Source organism: Cryptotermes secundus, unplaced genomic scaffold (assembly GCF_002891405.2).
Source record: "Cryptotermes secundus unplaced genomic scaffold, Csec_1.0 scaffold106, whole genome shotgun sequence".
Classification (NCBI taxonomy): Eukaryota; Metazoa; Arthropoda; class Insecta; order Blattodea; family Kalotermitidae; genus Cryptotermes; species Cryptotermes secundus.
In genome coordinates, this window is record NW_019734310.1 from 855,771 (window position 1) to 879,941 (window position 24,171).

The 24,171-nt window shown below is 37.5% G+C and overlaps 1 protein-coding gene across 1 annotated transcript in view; it reads right to left on the reverse strand.

Moving 5' to 3' along the window:
- Window positions 1–1,042: 1,042 nt before the first annotated feature.
- The window catches only part of LOC111868426 (collagen alpha-1(IV) chain), a 151,660-nt gene continuing 128,531 nt past the window's right edge, over window positions 1,043–24,171 (reverse strand). The window contains exons 17-34 of the mRNA XM_023859036.2: window positions 23,954–24,160; window positions 22,192–22,297; window positions 21,226–21,405; window positions 20,641–20,756; window positions 20,151–20,241; window positions 19,190–19,347; window positions 17,635–17,833; window positions 16,584–16,783; window positions 15,904–16,003; window positions 14,779–14,964; window positions 11,429–11,543; window positions 10,230–10,407; window positions 9,142–9,229; window positions 8,204–8,374; window positions 6,906–7,091; window positions 5,837–6,014; window positions 4,675–4,789; window positions 1,043–3,035 (exon numbers count right to left, since the gene is read on the reverse strand). Coding sequence (XP_023714804.1) covers window positions 2,712–3,035; window positions 4,675–4,789; window positions 5,837–6,014; window positions 6,906–7,091; window positions 8,204–8,374; window positions 9,142–9,229; window positions 10,230–10,407; window positions 11,429–11,543; window positions 14,779–14,964; window positions 15,904–16,003; window positions 16,584–16,783; window positions 17,635–17,833; window positions 19,190–19,347; window positions 20,151–20,241; window positions 20,641–20,756; window positions 21,226–21,405; window positions 22,192–22,297; window positions 23,954–24,160 — 2,898 coding nt within the window. The 3' untranslated portion in view covers window positions 1,043–2,711. The remainder of the gene's footprint in view (window positions 3,036–4,674; window positions 4,790–5,836; window positions 6,015–6,905; window positions 7,092–8,203; window positions 8,375–9,141; window positions 9,230–10,229; window positions 10,408–11,428; window positions 11,544–14,778; window positions 14,965–15,903; window positions 16,004–16,583; window positions 16,784–17,634; window positions 17,834–19,189; window positions 19,348–20,150; window positions 20,242–20,640; window positions 20,757–21,225; window positions 21,406–22,191; window positions 22,298–23,953; window positions 24,161–24,171) is intronic.

A 24,171-nucleotide genomic window follows, 5' to 3' on the forward strand; every position in this document is an offset into this window, starting at 1 on the left:
TTTCATCTTAACTATTTGTACAACCACCAGCAATGAGGATAACATTACATGTGAATACAGTTCAGCTGAAAATAACACTGTCTCACCCTTCTAACAGATAGATAGTAGTGCGCTTCCTAGTGAATATCTTGGTTGAGTAGATAGCGCTCCTGCTTCCTATTTGGGAAGTTTAGGAGGTTCAAATTGATCAGGTTATTCAAGCTGAGGTTTCTTATTTGCAGACAAGTGCCAGAATAGTATCTCGACCACTACCATTTCCTTCCACATTCTTTCCAATTACCTGTCATCATGTCATTCGCACTGTATATCTTGAATTACTGATTGTTGCTAGGTAAAAGTAAAGTTGTCCCTGTGCTTAACTGATTGGGCACTACGCCATGAAGATGTATGGGGGAGTGGATGTCTTTATCCATGTTTTCTTGACCTTGGCACTAATTGGAGGTAAGTGGTCAGCTTTATGCCCCGGCCGCTTTACCTCCAGGGAAAGAGCCCCTAGTACCCACTGGATAGGAAGCTGGGTGGGCCCCCTGAGCCGGTCTGGATGATGTGGAGACTGGAACTCTGGCCCCTCAGTCATCCAGCCCATAGCCAGTCACTATACTGACTGTGCTGTCCCGGCTCTGACTATTGCTAAATAAGCCATAAATAAATAAAGTGCTTCTTGAACAGCAGTTATTGTGACTGAAGATTCTGTGATGGCAAAACTTCTGTGCTTCTACAGGAAGGGTCGAATATATTCTGTACTAAATTTCACACTAGCAGATTTTGGTGCCTAATAATGTAGTCAAGATACAGTAATTTCCTGACCTCTTTCTTGCTTAATGCTTTGAGCAAATACGTCACAATATGCATTGAAGCTAACATCATATAAACTAGAAAATTCATCATCAGGAGAGACAGGCCATGTTATAGTCTGGTCTGCATCCTCCATTGGGCAAGTAAATCTGTTACCTGAAAAAGAGAGACTTCTGCACAGTAACAGCACAGTTAAATGAAATATATTGAAAATGTTTCTGTTCTGGTTCTAAATGAGTTCCATGTGTCCCTGTTATTAAATAGTTTATTAAGTCAAGTTTCAAGTACAGAGTGATGAAGAAAGCTGATGTCATTCTGTAACTATAATTCAAAATTAACTGTTTCATTATTTAAGCATCTCTGTATGACATGTACAGTATAATACGGACATCAAAATTAGAATAGCATTAGGTATTAAAGTTATGTGGTGTTTACTGAAGTAGGAACACTTTTCTTTGTTGGTTTATTACTGAGAAAAAACAGCATAAAGCCTATAATACCATGTCATTGATTTGTGTGATTGAAACACAGGGCCTGCTAATATTGCAGACATATATTGATTAATAATCAACTGGCAGTGGATTGGCAGTGTAACTAATTACTTTGCCTTATAAAGGCTAAACATAAAACATGGAACTGCATGTTCCTTATATCAGTAGGTCCTTTCTGAGACACGTCAATAAATTCAGTTTTGAAAGCTTACCTATAGCACTATTAATTTCATTAAGTAAATTACATACAAACACAGTAATATAAAACTGTACAAATAAGAGCATAATTTTATTTTTAATATGTCACTCAATCTTAACACATTAACCCTTTCACTGTTGTGCATGCAACATTTCATACAGAAAAGTGTTCGGTATATATGAATATAAAATTTTTCTACAAAATATTCTAGTACCGTAAGATAAGCATTTTGTTTCAAGAAATAACACAGCAAAGTAGAAAAGCAAGGAATTAATTTCATTAGATACAAATGTAATTTTTAATGTCACAATAAGTGTAGAGATGAAATATTGCATTGATGTCCAACTTCTGAATAGCAGGCTAATGTTGGCAGACTGGCAGTGAAAGGGTTACATATAATCAAACTGAAATAATCTATGGCAATGAAACAATAGAAATGATGATGATGATGGAATGATGACAGAAACTGTAGTCCTTTTGTTTCTTTAAAACAACAGTTTTGGCACATTGTTGAACAGTGACTGTTGCATTGTTATCCTTCATTATATGACACTGCAGCACACAGGTTCCTGTAATGTAGTTGTGTAGGTGCCGACTGAAAACATTCTTAGCCAGAGGCATTAAAGCAGACGAATGAAAGAGAACTAAAACATCCATTTGTTCCAAATGTGTCTTCTTACATTAACATTTTGAAATATTTCAAACATTTCTTCATACTTCCTAATTCATTTGTACAACTGAAGCAATGCATATCAAGAAAGAATGCTACTGTTTCTGAAGATGTGTATTTTAAATTGTCGTTCTGCTGTCCACAGAAAATATTTTGGTTCTCACATTAATTTAAAATTGAAAATAACTGTTAACTTGCAGGTTTTATCTGATATAGGGAGCATGCCAAAGTCCAAGATAAATGTGGAAAATCAATCCTTTGTTGCACAAACATAAAGACTTTTCATTTCTACATTTATACTGAATTATTCCATAGGTCTAGATACAATATGCTGTTTCCAAATGAAAGTATATGCAGTGCTTAGTATTTCACAATTGCTCGTTAATAAATATGTGTTTGCTGCAAGAGATACAAAAACTCAAAGTTAGAAAATGGCCCTGCATCAGTTCTCTTTAAATTTATCCATATTTTGACACTTAACACACTTCCTAGAAGGAGAATAATATTTTACAAGTTTCTTTTAAGCACCGCGATGAGTGAAACGGAAGTTACGAGTTTAGTTTCCTGGTGGGATGTAAACTGGTCGTATGTTTTCACCTGTGTCAGCAATATTTAGACGGCTTTCTCGTCTTTGTCTGATGCAAACTGTGCAGCGACTTATCCTTGTTTCAAGACTTCCAGCTTTAAGTGTTTGTTGACGTGGTCTTCGGAACATATCCCGATCTTCTATGGTAGCTAACCAATAGGAATAAGCTGTTGTAAAGTAGTTACAGCGCCCCATGCCATGGCACTCTATGAAAGGTGTGGCTCGGAAATTCTCAAGGCAGGAACCAGGAGAAACAAGAGACTGACCACTACCCTCAGCTCCTGCATCTGTGTGCTGTAATAGAGGATTTAACAAGGGTGTAGTGGCATTGTCATAAAGTTATCCATAAAAGAATTTTATCCTTAATGAAAATATATTCCATTTTCTTCCATTATTCAAGAGAAAGAAACAAGAGGGAGAGAGGTCCGATACTGTATTGCAGTACATAATCTCTGAAGTACTAACACTGCTAACAACAAAGCCCTGTCACATTCTATAATTAGCAGAACTATAATGCTTGCTTCTAGGTTTTCTGAAAGAAGTGAAAGAAAAAGTAGTTTCACATAAGAGATTTCTTAGTTCATCGCTATGAGTAGTTTTACAGAGAGATAACAAATCAATAATATAATATATACAGTATGGCACCTTGTATTTGGAATCCAAAAATCTACAAAGTTTCCTCCACCCTATTTTTAACTACCATTTTGCAATAGAGGTGCCACATATATAAAAAGATTCGAGAGTTCTGCTTACAAAACTGACAATTTTGGCTCACACTGTTTAACTCCAAGCACATTTTAGGTAAATTAAATGTTAATAAATGTTTACAGTTGTTGAATTTATATGTGCTATTTTTTTCTTTTGGCTAAGGAACCCAAAACCGAGAAAGCTGAAAAGCCTTTGATCCCAAGTTTTGCAGATAATGGCTCCCATACTGCAAACTGAAAATGCAGTAGAAGCAGTACACGAATATTAATTAAAAGTGAAGGAATGTCTAAAGGGAATACAACCATAAACAATTCATTCACTCATGGAGCTCAGCCATTCTTGAGAAGCTGCCAATTATGCAGCTACTCAAGAACTTCCCAGTATTTTATGGAACCCTAAGGTTCATTACCATGTTCACAAGAGCCCTCTACTGGTCCCTATCCTGAGCCAGATCAATCCAATTCATACCATCCCATCCTATCTATCTAAGATCTATTTTAATATTGTTCACCCACCTATGTCTTAGTCTTCCCAGTGGTCTCCTTCCTTCTGGCTTTCCCACCAATATCCTATATACATTCCTCCTCTCCGCTATTTGTGCTACATGCCCTGCCCATATCATCCTCCTTGACTTGATCATTATAATTATACTTGGAGAAGAGTACAAGTTATGAAGCTCCTCATTATGCAGTTTTCTCCAACCTCCTGTCACTCCATCTCTCTTAGGTCCAAATATTCTCCTCAGCACCCTGTTCTCAAACACCCTCAGTCTATGTTCCTCCCTTAAAGTCAGAGACTAGGTTTCACACCCATACAGAACCACAGGCAAAATTATAATTTTGTATATAATAATTTTTATGTGTTCAGACAGCAGGCTCATCAATCAAGATATTCCCTCTTTTTATTCCCAAAATGCCTGCTGTTTTCATGTCTTATATTGTTCAGATTATCTCCATTTATTTCCCTTGGATCCTGTAACCACTGCAATTTGGCTTGTTTCCTTTGGTCTAATAATTTTAAACATCCTTCATCGAACCACAGCTTATGCTTCAGTTCAGAATAACCTAGACATGCAACCATAAACATACTTAACATAATCTCAAATGATAAAGAGACACAGAAAGATCTGGATGTAGACTGCAAGGATAATTTTAAGATCTATAAATAGCCTTGAAGCACCCAATCTTTGAGTAGGAAAAATAAGAATAAGGTGATATTTCCTTACCATTAAGAAACTGAAACCTCTCCAGAGTGGGTCCCAGCCATCAGGACATTCGGGCAATTGTATTGACTGACTGTGCACTGTAATTACTCGAGTGGGTGCTTCACACACAGAGCACCTGTTGACACAAGGACTTTTATTGAGGATATCTTTTCTCAGAGTACTTATTTTATATTCTACAAAGAAACAGCTACAAGTCCCCTCCAATACACAAACCTATGCTATGTGGATTGCAGAAATGAGCAGGATGCCTAATGGCAAGGAAAAATGCATACAATATTATATCCTTGTAGAATTTGAGGTTCCCATAGCAGTAGTTACAAAGAGTTCTATCTCCTAGGATGTAATGCTGTGTAGCCTGCTAAATCAACAAACATTTTGGAGGAATATGTCACCTCCATCTTCAGGGCTGGAGAATAAGCCAAGGAAGAAACCAGCATGAAGCAGGCAGCAAGCAAAGCTCAGTCAACACCCAATGATCTCTGTTATCTTCCTTAGCCTCTTTGAGCATCTGTTGTACATTTTCAGTTGGACTATCCACTGTACAGTTTTCCATAAAATGGATATTGAAGGCGTCTTTCAGTCCTTTTGAGAATATTGATGATTTTCACTTAACCAACCAGAGGATTAGTTTAGAGGAGACAGTCCTGCCATGGCATAATAATAGTTTCTCTTCATTTGTATAGCCTACCTTTTTATTAGCACTTTTTCTGTACTTTATAAGGAAATACACTCTCATAATACCACATTTCTGTGTTAGTGTATATGTGTTATGTGTGTTTCTCCACCCCAAATAACTTTTAAATCAGTACACCAGTTTTCATGAAGCTTGGTCTAAAAATAACGTTGCTTATCTGACTGTTAATATTTGATTGATTGATTGATTTATTTCATCACTGTAGATCATTGTACATGATATAGGACAAGTCAAGTTAATTCTGAATATTAACAATTTAATATATGAGTAAGATTAAAATTACAATAGTTACAATTGTTTACAGTTGATTACAATTTTGAATTAGTTAGATATTCTTATTTGTGGAGAATTTGATGGATTAAAATGAATAAGTCAGTTATGAAGAATTTCTGGAAAATTACAGGACTTGGGTAAAGAAATTACTAAAAGCAACTTTCATAAAACTGATTATGTTATTTGACGTTTTACCTTGATATATATTGCCTCAGGTCTCTTGCTGCAATTGGTGTCATCATTGCAGGCATGGGGTAATCAGTACTCAACCAATAACTATAGTCATTTCTGCTTGAGTAGTCGCAAACATTGTTGATATTACAGAACATGAAAGGCATCGTGGAGAATCTCTGTAAACAGCTTCCAGGTGCCCCTATGATAGGGTGACATCAAGATAATTAATACTAAAAGTACTTATGTTTGCATCATAGCACAACTTTATTTAGATTTCCTTTCATAATTATGTATCCCAAATAAATGAGGCAGAAAATTATTCTAAAGGGAATTCCATCAGGATGTGTCATATATATGTCATCTTCATTAAATTTTAAAAAATATGGATCAGTGTGAGTTCAAGAGCTTCTGAAGTCAAATGCTTATTTGCATAAATCTGGCCCATAAATTTGTTTGCCATATTTAAAAAAAAAATGTGTTTTTGGGAATTTTATTCTATAAACTGTGTATCAGTAAAAAAAGATTGAAGAGGAGAAAATTATTTATTTCATAAAATATAAGAACTGAATTTATAACACCAGTCACACGGCCTCCATCCCCAAAGAGTATATTCATAAGAAGCTTCTAATACATATGAAACCAGATATATAGAGATCAGTAACGCTTCTTAAGTTTGTCTGTCTTCAATTTCCAATTCAGTTTAATTTGTAAGGTAATTTGTAACTGTAAAGAATGATGTACTTCGCATTTTATGCATTAATAAGCATGACAAATTTTCATCCTTAGCACTTCACCTAGTTAATAACCACAGTTATTTTTATCATATGATTCAAAATCTGAAATTTTACAAGCTTTTGCAATAATTAAATCAGCCATCATATGTACACTGATATCAATGGGTGATTTGTTTTATTTTTTTAGAGGGTTAATTTTACACTTTATAAAATTATATACAAGGTAAAATTAAAAGTTTATAAATTGTATAGTGCAGACTGGAGTCAAATAAAATCATATTTTATTTGCATACCAAAATATTCTAATTTCATAAGGAATTTATTATTATAATACCAACGAAATATATGGTACATACCCAAATCTTGGCCATGTGCCTTAGCATTCCCCAGGAAATGTAGCAAAGAGAAACCATCCCACAGTCTTACTGTGCCTCTGGGACAGACTGGTGTCTGGATAGTCTGCGAATGTCGTGTAAAGAAAAAGCCCCGGCTCTTGGGAGGGGGTCCTGGTGGAGATGGGTCACCTCTAGAACCAGGGAAACCTAAAGAGATGGAATTGAACCAACTGCAATTACTGTATTTATACTTAGAGTTCAAAGATATAAAAAGTGACTTAAGCAGTTCGTCTGTAAATAGTTCACTCCAACTGAAGTGTATTTTGATTAAAAGTGACGCATTTAAATCTCACCAGAAGTCCATTTAAGTTTATAACGATAAAAGTTGAGAACAGGGAGCAAGAAATGAAGGAAAGTGTCAAAGTATAGAAGCTACTGAATAAAAACTGAAATGAAGGCAGAAAATTACATAGAGTTTTGATGGGAGAGAAACCAAGCAAAAAGATTACTTGGCAGATCTAGGCACAGGTGGAGCTTTGAGAAATAAGTTGTGAAACTGTGAAATGGATTAAATTGGCTTAAGGGTCTAAATAGAGCATGCGGTAGCATAGTTGGTTCAGGCACTATGCTGCAACCTGAAAGGTCATAGGTTCAATTCCCGATGAGGTCACTGGATTTCTTCAATTGACCTAATCCTTTAAGCCGCCGCAATATGGCCCTGGGGTCGACTCAGCCTCTAAGGGAAATGAGTACCAGCAATCTTCTTGGGGGTAAAGGGAGGCCAGCCAGCACATGATGCTGGCAACCTCACTGCCATCTGCTAGCCAACTGTCTAGAAAATGTGGGGGCCTTGACGGCCTATTAACAGTGATAGCTTTACCTTTTTTTTAAGGGTCTAAATATTGTATTTCAGCATCCTGTTATATTAGTTGAACCACCACATGTAAACAAGTCTTATAATGCAACTATTTAGTTGTGGAACATTGATTTTATTGAAACATGTTATAAACATATATAAATATGAGTTAAGTATGTAAATAATCCATAAATAAATAATTTAATTATAAGACAGTATTACACACATGCACATGTGTTTGCACGCACATCTGTGTGTGTATCAAAAACTGAAATGTTGGAATCAAGGCCATGAACCTTCAGGTCACTTTCTTGACAAGCTCAGTAGGTATCAAGAGCTAATGGGGGACTCTGAACAATGGAATGAGCTACCATAAAAATAAAGCAAATATTTACAAAAGACATTAGACATGAAAAATAATAAAACAACCCAGAATGGTTAAGAAGGGTAAAGGATAATTCACCTGGAAGCCCTCTGTTCCCTGTCAACCCAGGCCTGCCTGCAAACCCTGGTTGACCCTTTGGACCTGGCAGTCCTGGTAGACCTGGACGTCCTGGTATTCCATCATCTCCCTTGAGACCTTGAAGTCCATCACGCCCTGGTTTACCCATTTGTCCCTGGCCACCATTAAATCCTGCAAAAACAAAAATTGTTCCTTAAAAATCTCAGTAACAGAATAAAAACACAATAAGACATGAAATGATACACCAGCCATATGCTGTCAGGTACTTCCAGTTCATTAAATATTTCTCTCTCTCCAAACAGTGACCTTTCTTTGGAGATACATTGAATTTCATATCTTACTACAAAAGTCAGTTCATACTTGAATGCCACAGAATAAAAAGCACCAGCTGCATTAACCCTCTTATGGCCAAGGCTATTGCTACGACATGTGCAACAAATGCCACTGTTCCATAAAAAAATTAACTGGTTCCAAGAAAGGCTTTGTGTTCAAGATAAGAAGCAAAGAGTACTGAAAATAAATTCCTGCTTGTGATATCTGTTGGCAGATGTTAATGACATGGAATACAGATCCAGAATCTAACCATCAGCCTGACTGGATCATGAGAGCTCTAGCAAACCTGCCTCATCGAATGAGTTGGGTTTTCTAGCAAAGAAAGAAATAAATTAACATGCCCAAGCACAACAAATATAGAAAATGTTGAAGATGATGGACTAATGTTGATAAAACATGACTAATTTCAGCAGCAGAGACCTTAATTTACACTGGAAATCATCAACAGAATTTGTGAATTAAACAGAAGTTCAGAGCAATTAAGTGAACTTTTTAAAATGAAAGGTGTCACCACAGTTTGAATGTGCAAGAAAAATTATGTTCTCAGACCCAAGCTGAAGAAGAGTCCATTGTATAACCACATAGGAGTCTGCAAACAAACTCACCTGGAGCACCTGGGGGTCCTGCATCACCAGGGGCACCACGCACACTTTGGCTTGGAGGAAACGAGTCACCACGTGCACCTTTCTCTCCCTGCAGAATGCGAAATAAAATCAAACATTCTCACAGAGATGGAGACACCATTGCCTGGAAGTAAATATCTGCCACCCATGAAATTTCCTCATTAAATGAGGAGAGATCATATAGAGAGTTAGGGAAGAAAGAAATCTATACAAACATTCAAGTATCCCTAGAGGATTTCACCTATGGCCACAAGGTGCCAGGCTTATCAGTACAATGGTTACCAGGCTCCCATAAACACAGTTTTTTCATGCACCTATTCATACACCATTTGGTAGTCTAGGCATGCATGGGAGGATAATATTAAAATTGATCTTAGGGTGTGACAATGTGGACTGGATTCATAAGGCTCAGGTTAGGGAATAGTCACGTGTTCCTGTGAATATGGTAATGGACCTTTGGGTTTCATAAAAAATCAATGCAAAGACATTGCACAAACATTCTCACATATGAACTTGTAGGATTTGAGGTTCTTGCACCAGTAATTATGAAGAGTCATATCTTTTGAGAGATAATAGTGTGTAGTCCATTAAAAGCCAACTTTGAGTGGACTACACAGTGTTATATCCCAGAAGACAGAACTCTTCATGATTGACCATGACTGCATTATCTTGGAAATGAAATTGATTGTTACTGATGAATATTAAGCAACAGTGAAATTCACCTGACCAGTGAAGCCAGTTTCAACAAAATCAGTATTTCACGTTTGGCCCCTGAAGATACCCCATTGCAGTGTAATTTAGGGAAATAGTCTCCATAAATTACTGAAATGTAATTAAAATTATTGGAGCCAGTTTTTGAAAATCTCCAGTTTGTGTTTTAGGGCCCATCTGACAGGAACCAAATTTTTGGAACTAGAATGTTCGTATCCATCATAAATTGACTTGTGATGGACAGACCCCTGGATACCAAACCTAAACAAAATCTAACTGCTCAGGGGCCAACGAGGTGCACATACACCTGTTCCATAATGTTAGTTGATTGGTTGTTCATGTTTCCTCCATTCACTTACCTTGGGACCAGGTATTCCTGGCAGCCCACTGGGCCCATTAATACCAGGTAAACCTCTCTCTCCTTTCCTGCCTGCATATCCTGGAAGTCCTTTGAGGCCTGAATCTCCTTGAATTCCTTTTGGTCCTGGGATTCCTTCCAACCCAGGAAGGCCAGGAGTACCAGCCATGCCCTTAAAACTGAAGAATAGGAATATTCAAAATTGTAACTGCTTCTGTAAGTGTATGGCCTATGTTCAGAAAAGAATGTAGACAGTTTTAGGTCACATAGGACACATTAAACCAACCTATTTTGACAGGGGAGGGAAGGTTGCTGCTTCTGTCAAAGAAGCACCTCCTGGTTAGCATTTAACTGAAGCTTTTTATCTTCATCAATATGAAGAATAGTTTTATTCAACGGGCCCTGCAGAGTAAGAATTCCTTCTTCTGCTCTTCTGTGTTTTATCTAAAGGCAGAAACAGAGCCAGCTCTGGAATGTCATAATTATTAGAATTTTACATTTTAAAACAAAGGTAATGGATAATGTGTAAATATACCCTCAAAACAGATTATGTGTGTGATTCTTTTTGTCAAATTCGCTTAGTGGGGGGTGGAGTCCAGCTGGGTCCACTCGGCACGGCGGCCACTGATTGGCCTATTGTACCTGCCCTGGGTGATTATGATGATGGAGAATTTGGTGGAATGAAGATTGGCAGGGGAAACTGAAGTACTCGGAGGAAACCCGCCCCAGCACCACTTTGTCCACCACAAATCCCACTTGACCAGACCAGGGATCAAACCCGGGCTGCCGCAGTGGGAAGCCAGCAACTAACCGCTTGAGTATGTGTGTGATAACAAAGTGTTAAGTATGATGCATAGAAGATGAAATAGCAGAGAAATTGAGGAAATTAGATGAGGAGCCTATATTCTTCACCTAATTAGGTAGGAAGGGTGGGGCATGTAATATGGGGAGGAATGCACAGAAACTTATGGTAACAAAATGTTAAGGGACGAGACCTAAGTTCAGATGGGGGTCACCATTCTCAACTAATTCATGGAAGAATGGGCTGTAGAGATTAGAAATGGATTGGGTAGGGTACAATGGTTGACTTTTGCAAATGCTATGCTGAATATATAGGCTTATAAAAATAACTGATTAACTGACAGCTGCTCAATGAAGACTCAACAGGATACAAATTAGTCACTGTGATGTTTATTATACCTTAGTGCTGGGAGTCCTGGTGAGCCATGGATGCCTTTGGGACCTGGAACTCCAGGCTGTCCTTCCTGCCCTGGTAGCCCTGGAGGTCCCAATCTTCCTGGCAGCCCAGGCAATCCTTTGGAATGGTGAATATATTATAATGTCAGTGTGAAAAGTAATACAAAGTATTATTTCATGTTTTAGAGTGAACCTAATGAGTGATTATTTTCCTTGAGAGTGCTCTATAAGTTTTATTAAAAAAATCTGGAGACATCATTCATTTTGCAAATTATGTGAGTCCACAATGTACAGCTTTTCACCTGGTGGTCATTATAAAAAACTATTATTTCATTATTTTTAACACATTCACAACTAAAAATGGCAGTAGCTGCTCAAGTAAATGACCTCCCAACACAGAATATGACTCAAAACACTTTTACTCATTCATATTCATATTCATATTTTTATTGGTTCCAGAAATCCACATTTTGCAATACAGCCTCCCGATATAGAACAAGTCAAATTATTTGTATAAAAGTCAACAATACTATAATATTTAACTACATACACAAATTATGTACATGTCCAACATACCATATAAACTATATTAAAAATTTAAGACAACATAAATTCCCCAACAGAGTAACTAGTTCAATCCATTTCACATCAATCAATCAATCAATAAATCGATCAATCAACCAATCCATTCTTCCTTCCTCATCAAATCACTGTCATGTGAAACGTTCCAGACACATTAAACATACAATATTTCAATTTCTATAATTAAAAATAAATACCCCCCTTTCACAAACATACCATCTTTAATTTAACATATATTCCTCTGCAGAATAAAACGTATGTTGTACCAAATATGACCTCATTACTTTTTTAAACTGTCTCATTTTTTCTATCTCCCTAATTTTATTTGGTATGTTACTTTATAATTTTATTCCCATGTTCAGTACTCCTTTCTTATAGGCATTTGTTCTGCAAAACTGAGCATGGAGATTTAACTTCTGGCATGTATTGTGATTATGAACTACGTTATTTTATTCTAAATTTTCTAAATGTAGTTTAACATGGCATTTTATTATTATTATTATTATTATTATTATTATTATTATNAGCAAAGTAAATACTCCTTATAACCTGATGGCTTGTTACATTCCCAAGGGATTTCATCATGTAACAGACTTTATCAAGTTTTGAGCTTAAGAACATCATATCTGCTTTCCACTCCATATGCTCACCAACATGTATACCTAGAAATTTCGTTTCACATTTATAGGAGATCTCCATTTTATCAAATTTGATTTGAGGTTTCATCAAATCTCTTTCTCGTCTATTATGAAATGCCACTGCTATTGTTTTTTCAGTATTCAATATAAGATTATTTGCATTGAACCATCCATATAACTCATTCATGACTTTATTTATCTTTTGCTGCAAGATATGTCCCTTTTCACCTGTTACCTAAATATTTATATCATCTGCAAACAAAACTATCCTCACCTCTTTGATATTCAAAGGCAGATGATTTATGTATAATAAAAATAATAATGGTTCAAGCATTGAACCCTGTGGTACTCCATATTTAATTTCTCTTGGAGCCGATGTATATTTTTTGCCATCACAACTTATTTCAACAACTTGCTTCTGGTAAGCCCAATATGATTTAAACCATAAGTTTGCCACACCTCTAGTTAGTTAGTTATTGGAGAGGGTGGGCTTCCCCATGCACTGAGACCTGTATTGGTCCATTGTGCTTCCCTCTATGATTTCTACCAGTCTCTATATCCTACCGGTACTGGTGCTTACCATCAGTCCCGCAAAGCCAGCGAGACCGGCTCTACTAGCTGAGAGGTATCTATAATGCTTCCCCCATCTACCAGAGGTATTAGAGACTGCTGTTGGGCGGGAAACGTCCGTTAATTTGGCTCAGTGACCTCCTTTGGAGATATGAGGTTCTTTTACGTGCCGTAAAGCTACGACACGGGACCCACGGCTTAAAGTCCCTCCTGGAGGACTTGTTCCCTGAATTTTTCTGCCCTTAAAAATTCGACAACCTCCGCCAGGTATTTGAACCCGCATACTACGAATCATGAGGTGGGGATGTTACCTCTAGACTACGGAGGCCGCTTTTGCCACATCTCTAACTCCATATGTTTGTAATTTAGAAAGTAAGGTGTCATGATTTATGGCATCATATGCTTTAGTTAAATTACAAAAAATTCCAACCTGTTTTTCTTTTTTCTCAGCTGACTCCTGTATGTTTGCTAGAAAAGAGTAAATTACAGTCTCAGTCAACCTATTCATCCTAAATCCATGTTGGGCCTCTGTTAATATGGTATTTCTTGTCAAAAAGGAGAGTAACCCATTATGCATCAACTTTTCCAAGATTTTCAAGAAAGCACACAAAAGGGATATTGGTCTATAATTTTTCATATCCTTCTTGTCTCCCTTTTTATGAAGTGGTTTTACCTTTGCTATCTTAAATCTCTATGGGAAAATACCTGCTTCTAGAGAGAAATGTGGGTTAATGGCATTTTAACCACTTCTATACATTTTTTAACCACATAATCCGGTATTTCATCGGTACCTGCTGAAAGTTTCTTCACCACTTCTAACATCTCGTTTTCTGTCACTGGACAAATAAACATGGTTTCATTACAGGTATTTATTCTCTGTGGTGCTTTACAGCACAACATCGTACTATTATTTTGCTTGACAAGCTTTCCTACTATGTCTGCAAAATATAAATTAAACATTTCAGCTATATGCTGTGTATTAGCCTCTTTCCTTGTCCCGCACTTTAGTTATATTCTCAGTTCCCTTTCCAGGTTATTTCCTAATTCCTTATTCACTATTTGCCACACTGCTCTAGTTTTGTTTTTTGCATTAGTTACATGCCTATCATTTTCCTTCTTCTTAGCTTCCTTTATTACTCTCTTATATATTCAACCAACTCATCCTTTATTTCTTATTCCCTGAGTAACCCAACCTTTACTTTGTTTACTCTGGTTAAATAATTTTAAGGGGAAAACCATATCAAAGTAATAATGGAAAGTATCCATCATTCATCAAAGTCTTGGTGTCCTTTCTAAATAAAGTACCCCAAAATTACAAAATCTTCACAGGTCATAGTACAAGTTCTGAGAAACACCGTTTTTCACATTCATTTAGTGGGACTCTTGTTTTCCTTCTTCTACTCTAGAACTCCTATATTAACTTCTGTTGGCCATGATTATGTTCCATGGGATTAAACAGGTATACAAATGTCTATCAATGAATTAATTAGAAAGAGTATAATAAAATTGTAAACAGGGACTAAACTATGCTATATTCCATGCATCAGTCAAGGCACTGCTTACCTGGAGAACCTGATATTCCTTTAGGACCTTGGATTATACCACCTGGTCGTCCTGGTATTCCAATTGGCCCATCAGGTCCATAGACCCCAGGAGCTCCCTTTTGGCCTGGTCTTCCTGGTTTTCCTGGGTGTCCATTAAAACCAGATCTTCCCTTTTCACCTGGTTCTGCACCCAAACCTGGTAATCCTGAGAAATACAAGAAATCATTTTAAATACTATCCACAGTTAAATGATAAATCATGCTTTGTTTAACGTGTGATACTATGTAGACATTTCTGTGCTAAAATACTTCTTTCTTTTGAGTCAACCTATAGTAGCTATGGTATTGAAATTATGCCCATTGCTCTACACAGACTTTGGTTATGCTTTCCTACTGTGATTTATTCATAAACATTGATCCTAGGAGGGCCACTGCTCATCTGAAAGGTATTAGTTACACAATCATGCCATTCACACTCATTCAAAATTTGTCAGCTTTGAAACAGTGTCTTCTCAGTGAGTCAGAAGGAAGCCTGAAGACACACAGCCTTCTTCTTCTCCTTATTCTCCTCCCACTCCATGGTTTACATTATTCACATTTCCATACATCCTTTCCTGGGGTAGCCAATGAATCTGCACTTGTATTCCCTTGACAGGTATTTCATTATTTGCTTTGGTATTCTTTCATCTGATATTCTTTCTATATGAAATACAGTAATAAATAGATAAGACTTTCTCGGTGTGTTTGCAGTTGAGGGGAAAGGGGAAGGGATGGAAGTTCTGAACACAGACACTGATCACTGTAGTCTTGTGGACAATAGTGCTGTACTATATTATTTAAAAGAATATAGTTTTCTTGTCAGACTATCAAAGATTTTTAGGAATAAGAGAGGGTTTGGAGGGTGACTCTGATGAAACGATCTCATCTGATAGTGAATGCGAGCTTGATGAGCACAATGTAACAGCAGGTGATAGCAGTAGTGTGAGCAGTTTCCAACTCCAGACTTTAATTTGGAAATCTGTTTGTTCATAATTTGAGTAAACACAGTTCTACCACCTTTGCAAACAGAATAAATAATACACATGATACAAAGCTCCAGCTATATTTTGCAACTTAGAACATGGCAGATAAATGAAATGCTTTACCTGGAGGACCAGCAGGACCAGATTCTCCTGGGTAACCTGGGCTTCCACTAATTCCTGGAAATCCACGAAGTCCTGGGGTACCAATCTCACCAGGGGAACCCTGAAGAACATATTGCACAATATGTATACAGAAATGTGAAATGGCATGGACCATGTTTGTGGTAAAAATAATTATGGAAACTTTGGTAACATCTTCCATACATCAAACATCTTTAGAGCCTTCAAGCAAACTGGCAGCCATAATTGATTAATAAGATATGTTTTCAAACTATGTCTACTAATAATTATGTTAAGCTGGTTCAGGTTTTCATCTGATTTAATGTGATGATAGTTTCAGATAATTAGTATAGTTATGTTGGCCTTAAACCCACTAAACAACCAACTGCCACTGTTTAAGTTTTCAAGAATCTAAATATTCCTTGATTTTTTAATGTATATTTAAAAGCTGTGCATATTTCTTCAATTAAAATTTCATATATTACTCCCTATTTTTTCCTTGACTGCTTTGCTAGACATGTATCTGGCATTTAAATCTTGACAAGTGAATATGTTATATTCAGTGTATGTTCTTCTTCTTCTTCTCCGTCTTATTGTTATTATTATTATTATCATTTGCAAGGTTTCTGACATACTTATTCCATATTATTATTGCTGTTTGTATGCACTCCTTTCCAACATACCACTTTTCCAGGCAGTCCAGGTACACCAGTCTCACCCGGTATGCCTTGGTAGCCCTTTAGTCCATGCAGACCTGGTACTCCAGGTTCACCTTTGGAGCCAGGTGCAAACTGCTTGTACCCAGGTTCTCCAATCAGACCCTTGGGTCCTGGTAACCCTTGCAAACCTTGCAGTCCTATAGGTCCAGCATCACCAGGCAGACCTTCAAAACATTACAACAACTGTCAGAATAATGAACACAGTGACACCCCTTTCCAACATTTTGCTAGGAACCAAGAATTTTTAGCACTGTGACACCATGTGAGCCAAAATCATAGCTTAGAAAGAGGGACAGAAGCATAGTGGAAGGAGAAACAGCTTGTTCTTCTTAAGCTAAGCTTTGCTATTAACGAGTTTTGTCACATGTCATTTGAACAGGGAAAGGGCACAGAGAGTGAAACTGACTGCTCACACTATAAGTGGGAAAGATCACCAGACACTGGACTTCCACATTCCTTCCATGTCTCTCATGTTGCAAAGTATATACTTTAAAGGGAATTTCAGGACCTTCAAGACAATATTTAGCAGAAAGTTCCTTCTGCTGATGGATATCTTTATCATCTCCCTGAACAGAATCATGCCTTAAACTGAAGTGGATTCTTTACTCGTACCAGACAAGGATCAAATAGATCAAAGAACAGTAACTGGGAACTTTAAAGCATACACATATACCCACCCAAACACACACATCAAAATGCTGTTATAAATAACATTCATTGATAGATTAATGGACATTCCTAATTCTCAGTAGTGCTACATACCTGTCAACACACAGTAGCATATCCTTCCTTTTTCTCCTTACTCACTCTGTTCAAAATTATACCACTACGCTAACTGCGGTCAGTGTAATTGAATCTGCATCATCTCTACCACTATCAGTCACTACTTTCACAGTAAACATGACTTTATTTGAGCACATAAGCTCACTAACCATAAATGAAGATACATAACTTCTACATTTACATGCTGCATACTGGCAGATGTAGATGTAAATATAAATATATCTATCTTTACCTGGTCTGCCAAATATTCCAGGTTCTCCTTCATTGCCTCTCTCCCCTTTGAGTCCAGGTGGACCCGAGAGACCTGGGTTTCCAGGCAGGCCCTTGAACCCTGGTAGTCCATCCCTACCCTTAAAACCAGTATATCCTGGTACACCTCTCTCACCAGTTATTCCTTTTGGTCCCTCAAAGCCTATATCACCAGGTTGTCCCTTAAAACATAATGGTTATAAACATAACTGTTAGCAATACTGAAACATCATTTAGTATCTTTACCACCTAATATGGATATTTAACGCTAAACATGCTTAGAGTAATCATGAGCATACTAATACAACCTTCCATTAGAACTATTAATATTTCTGTTGTAGAAGTATTCCAAATTCTTACTAAGAAAAACAGCAGAAAGCACTGGATAGAGATTCAGACCATCACAAGGTATTTGGCTTCAGAAGAAAACATACATATGTACATTCAAACTATAGTGGCATTAAAAACCACAATCTAGTGTTTGGGTAACCTATAACAATGCATGCCTTATTCTTTGTAGTTAGTGGGCTCAGAATTCTCATGCACTCACATTTTTAGATTGAAAATAATTAATCAGAATTTTGAAATTCACTCGATCTGCCACAGCAACGCGTGGCCAGGTACAGCTAGTTAAAAATAATATGCTTATATAAATTATTAATAACTTTTTTTAATTGCTAGTGGGGTGGGACTTAGCCCCTTGTACTGCGGCCACTTCTGGCCTATTGTACCAGCCCCAGATGTCAGGTGAGGGTGATTGTGGAGCAATTGGTGGAATGAAGATTGGCAGGGGAAAATGAAGTACTCCGAGAAAACCTGCCCCAGTGCCACTTTGTCCACCACAAATCCCACTTGACCAGACCCGGGATCGAACCTGGGCCACCGCGGTGGAAAGCTAGAAACTATCCACTTGAGCTATGGCACGGCCTATTAATAACTTACTTAAATTACAATTTATTGTATTTTTTTCACTTCTAACAGGATTGTACTACAGTACAACAGTCACCATAAAAATTCAAATTTCGTCATAGTGCAACTACTGAAACCAGAATATCAAATTTCTTTCTGTAAGCAGTGGAAACTTTTGGTTTGAGTGTTCAGACACTTAAAGGGCATTAATTGTTAAGGTAAGGTATTTACATTTTAGATGGGAAGAAGTTACTTTACATGGCAGTTGAAGATTATATCAAATGATCTGGTGCCATCACTGTGAAGGTAAAGCAATTGCTATAACAGGCTGTGGAGGCCCACATGTTTGTGAGATGTCAAGGCTCCCACATCTTCTAGACATTCGGCTCACAGATGGTAATATGTTTGTCAGCCTTACATGCTGGCTGCCCTTTAGCACCAGGAAGATTCCTGGTACTCATTTCTGTTAGAGGCTGAGTCAACCCCAGGGCCATAGTGTGGCTGGAAAGGTTAGGTCAAATAAAATATCCAATAACCTCATTGGGAATCGAACATGCCACCTTCCAGCCTCTAGGATAGTGCCTCAACACTGGCACGGTAAAGGAGTAAGTTTTGTGAATAGAACTTACAGACAGTCCTGGAAGACCACGGCTCCCATTGAACCCACGTTCACCCTTTTGCCCAGGTTCTCCACGAATACCATTAATAATCCTTCCTGGTTCTCCAGGCTCTCCCTGGAGACCATCCAGACCAGGCAGACCATCAATTCCTGGTTCCCCTCTCAAACCTGAAATAGGTAAAGCAGTAGCCTTAAATGAAAAAGAAACAAACAAAGATCAGCATGTTTCAGAAGTGTAAGTGCTAATGTTCCATGTTTATATTACATGACCATCCTATCTCATCTTCCTTAATTTTGATACAAAAGGAAAAGTTAGGAAAGATGTATGTTGTATTTTAGTGTCCTGTTCCACTGATTCATATTCATAATGTATGTATATTAACAGTCTTCCAGTGCATACAATCCCATCTACCACTTCTACACTACATGTTTTGGCAGTATGCTGCCATCTTCAGGTGTATTGATCCAGTAACCATTTCAATGCTTGCCTTTATATGTCCATTTACAAATAATATTCAATTTGTATATGTCCTTATATAATAATAAAGTTTGTGTTTAAAACTTGTTAAAACCCATTATCTCATATGTCATATTTTTAAAATTCGTGTGTATTATTAATCATCCGCATGGGGGTCGTTCTTCTTATGTTTCTAATGTTGTGTGTATATTGTGTCTTATGATGTGTTCTACTTTTGTGGCTGCGTGCGTTGTATCTTTGGATGTGTCCAATGCTGCAGTGGGAAGCCAGTGACTAACCACTTGTGCAGCCATCAATATTTGCTAGTTACTTAACTAATTAGTTACTGGACTCTTCAGCAAAGTCAGTCAAGTAGACTTCTGAATGTCTGTTCATGTGTAATACTACAGTGAAATATATATTACATTTTTTTCAGTCACGTGCTATTCAAAATTTTCACCTTACCGTTGGTTTTGTTTCTTAAGACACAGCGCAGAGCTATATTTTTTCTCACCTGGTTCACCTTGTTCTCCCTTGGGACCACTGAATGATGAATCTCCTGGGGGCCCTTCAATTCCTGGAAGTCCGGGGTCACCACGTGGACCCTGAAGCAATACAATACCTCTAAACCATCAGATTTTAACAATATTGTGTTTCTAAATCATGGCTAATTTCTTCATACAAATAGGCCAGAAAAACGATTAATTTTTCTTTTGAGATTTAAGATATATTCACGACATAAAGAGAATTAAATATGTGCATGGGTAGTCAGAACATGGATATCTGAAGTTCTCTATATTTTGTAGATGTCCATATTTCTCTTGCATAAATGTAGCAGTCACTTCACACTCTTATTAAGCAAGCAGGAACATTACCAAGGATTGCTGGGCAAGGCAAATTCATTTTATTTTTAACAGAAAAATAATATAGCTTGCATATCTTCTTCCTTGCACTAGGAAATTATTGGGCAACCTTATACGACAATGACAACTTCCCACTCTTACCTGAAATCCAGGTCGTCCTCTAAAGCCAGGATTTCCCTGCGGTCCAAAATCACCCCTGCCACCCTTAGCACCAAGAGGTCCTGGTAATCCAGGTCTTCCTGGTAGACCAGGAGGGCCTGAAAAAAAAAGACTATACAGGCTTATGAACCAACTCAATGAATCAGAGCCCTTCAGAAGCTCAGACGGTCAAAGAATTCCTCACTTTTCATGGAACCTGAAGGTTCATTCTCATATTCACAAGAGCCAGCCTGAGTCAGATTGATCCAATCCATACTCTCAGATGCTACATCTTTAACATCCTTTTAATATAATATTTCCACTTATACTTTGGTCTCTCAAATGGTGCGGTCATGGTAATAGATATTAAATACCTGAAAAGTCTGTGTGAAATCCTTATCAATTTGGAATAATGCACTATAATTTTAGTGATGGATATAACGTGTTGTGGACAAAATCTGATACTGTATAACAAATCTGCAAAATATTAAAATGCATTAATCTGTCCAGTAGATGGCAATAAACTTCGTGAATCAAACAGCTAGTTACATAATAGGTGTGAATTATATACCTGTACTGTTAATTTACCTGGGAGTCCAACTGACCCCTGATCACCAGTGGGGCCAGGCAATCCAGGAATGCCCATACGTCCACCTATTCCAGGAAATCCTTGTGGTCCTTGTTCTCCATCAATTCCCCTCCGGCCCACCTGTCCAATCTCTCCTTTCAAGCCTTTCAATCCTGCTACACCACCAGGCCCATCCTGTCCTAGAGGCAGATGTATTAATAATAGTGACCCATTTCATTCCTATTTTTTTTTCCTGGCACTACAGCCCCAGTGGGCCTAGGCCTACCTCCATGAACTTCTCCATTCACTTCGTTTTTTCTAGATCTTACACATACGGTAGGACTCATTGGGCGAGTGATCAGCTCGTCGCAAGGCCTCTTACCTGTAGACAAACACAGAAAAACTCACACAAACATCCATGCCCTGAGTGGGATTCGAGCCCACAATCTCGGCTTCCGAGCGAGCGAAGACAGTGCATGCCTTAGACCGCTCAGCTACCATGACCGGCATTTCATTCCTATACCAGCCACTAATTCCCCATGGCAAGAAAGACAGAGATATCCACCTTTGAAACATCTGACATGAACATATGCTCATTTTAAACCATAACTGACTGACCAGCCATGTCATATTTCTTGATTTATTTAGTAACACTTTATCAGCTGCATAGCATACAAAATTTCAAACAATTGAACTATTATGAACAATTATTTGGAAGGGATTAATGGCTCATTTTAAGGTACTGTCTTAGCATTTTTTGTAGTAACTGAGGAAGCATCTGAGCCCTCCCCCAGATAAGATCAGCTGGTCTCTGGGCTAAGAATCAAATCATAATCTGCAGTATACACAGCAAAGTGCTTATGCCTATGCTGTGACAGTTAGACTGACTTAACTGATCATTTTATTTGTTCACCCATTCCTTTCTCATGAAATCTTTCTACTATAACTAAGTTTAGTTCAGATACATTTAATGTTTGTAAATTTACCTCTAGGGCCTGGTGCTCCAAATATGCCAACCAAACCAGGTAAACCAGGCAGGCCAGGTGCACCTGGGGCTCCGGGAACGGTATCACCTGGTAGACCTTTCTGACCCTAAGGCAAAGACATGCAATGTCAAACTGTTGTATAATTCTGGAAAACCAGTAGGAAGGGCAAGGTGATACTGTGCATGGTAGAGAAAAACTGGTTATGATTTTTACACATGGAAATGCAGGATACAGTAAAATATTATGAATGGCAGATAAACAATTTTAAGTTTGAAAAGGGGAAAACACTGTAAGTAGGAAAGGAAGTTGTAACAGTACAGAAAGACAGAATTTGTTTTCAGATATAAGTGAAAACATTTTGCGGTATACTATCATACAAAGAAACACAGGTGGTGTAAGGAGGAATATGCTGATAAAATCTTCTTGGGCTATCAGCCACATGGTTAAAAGTCACTGACATCTCAGGGACCATCTCTGTCTCCAATATCAAACCCTGATGATGAGGGCTGAGATGATCTCTGAAACATTGGTGATTTTTACCCAAATGACATGACTGATGGCCCAAGAAGATTTTATGAACTTTAGAATTATGACAGCTTGAGATTTTACTAAGGATTACAATGATTGTTGTACAAGAAATTAGGGAAGCCAGGTGACATGATTGAAAGCAGATATTGGAAATTAGAGGTACTGGAGAGGATTTTAAATGGAAAATGTCCCCTATACAATACTTTCAATAGCGTAAAACAGTGTAGGTATGCGCAAAAAATCTACTTGTCTTGGTACAAATGCGAGATTTTTGCGGCCACATTCACATATTCCCATTTAACCCATAAGATAATAAGTCTGTCAAACATACAATTACCTAATGTGCTATTCTTGAACTCCTTACACAGTGGATGAGGGTTTACTGTACCCTCATTTCAGTCACTTCACACTGTAAGGCACACCATTAATAGACGCATTTCTGATTATTCATTTCATGTTAAAGTACTTTCATGCAAAGGAAATAATTAATGAAGTAGTGTTTCTTAAAATTAAGTGTGGAGGGGGGGGAGTAAATGTCAACTATATAAAAAGAAATTTTCTATCACATCTCAACATGCTAACTTATTAAGTCCATGGAAAAGAATTCTTGAGAAGGTGATAGTAGTTTAAATGATCAAGAAATCCCCCACACTTAACAGAATAGCATTATCCAATCAATGATAGAACACACATATAGCACGTTTGCAGAAAAGGAAAGGTGAAAGTGATCTATTAGTAAGTAAATTATTAAGCACTATCCAGACCCAAAAGAATGTAGTTCACATCATCACATCATATTTCTTAAGGAACCATATTATATGAGCTTAGGTATTCAAATGGGTCTTCTCAGTTGTTCTTGGACCACAATTTGTATGCATTTCTCATCTCACCATGGGTGCTAAATGTCTTGCTATTTTCATCCTTGATTTTTAATATTCCCATAACTACTTTTAGATCACTTATCATTATCATCATAACTATTAAATCATAATATTATATGAGAGTGCAAAATACTTCTCTGAAAACCATAGTTCTGTAGTATCTGTATCTGATATCTGATATCTGTATTCAAAGGACAATTTCCACATCCTGGTTTTTTAACTTGTAGGGATATATATGGAAAATAAATGGACAATGAACAATGAACAATGAGCACTTGCAATTTCTTAAAACAATACAAATTAAATTGCCCATATTTGGTCATGATATAAAGGAAAGTTATTTCTTCACTTACAGGTAAACCATTCAGTCCTGTTAGTCCTGGTGCACCCTTTGGTCCTACATTTCCTTTTTCTCCAACAGGTCCATGTCTTCCTGGCAATCCTTGAGGTCCTTCACTACCAGGTTCCCCTTTCAGGCCTTTAGCACCCTTAATACCCATTTCACCATTCAAGATGGCAAGTCCTATATCTCCACGACTACCCTTCTGACTAGGTGGTCCCTGAAGCAGTG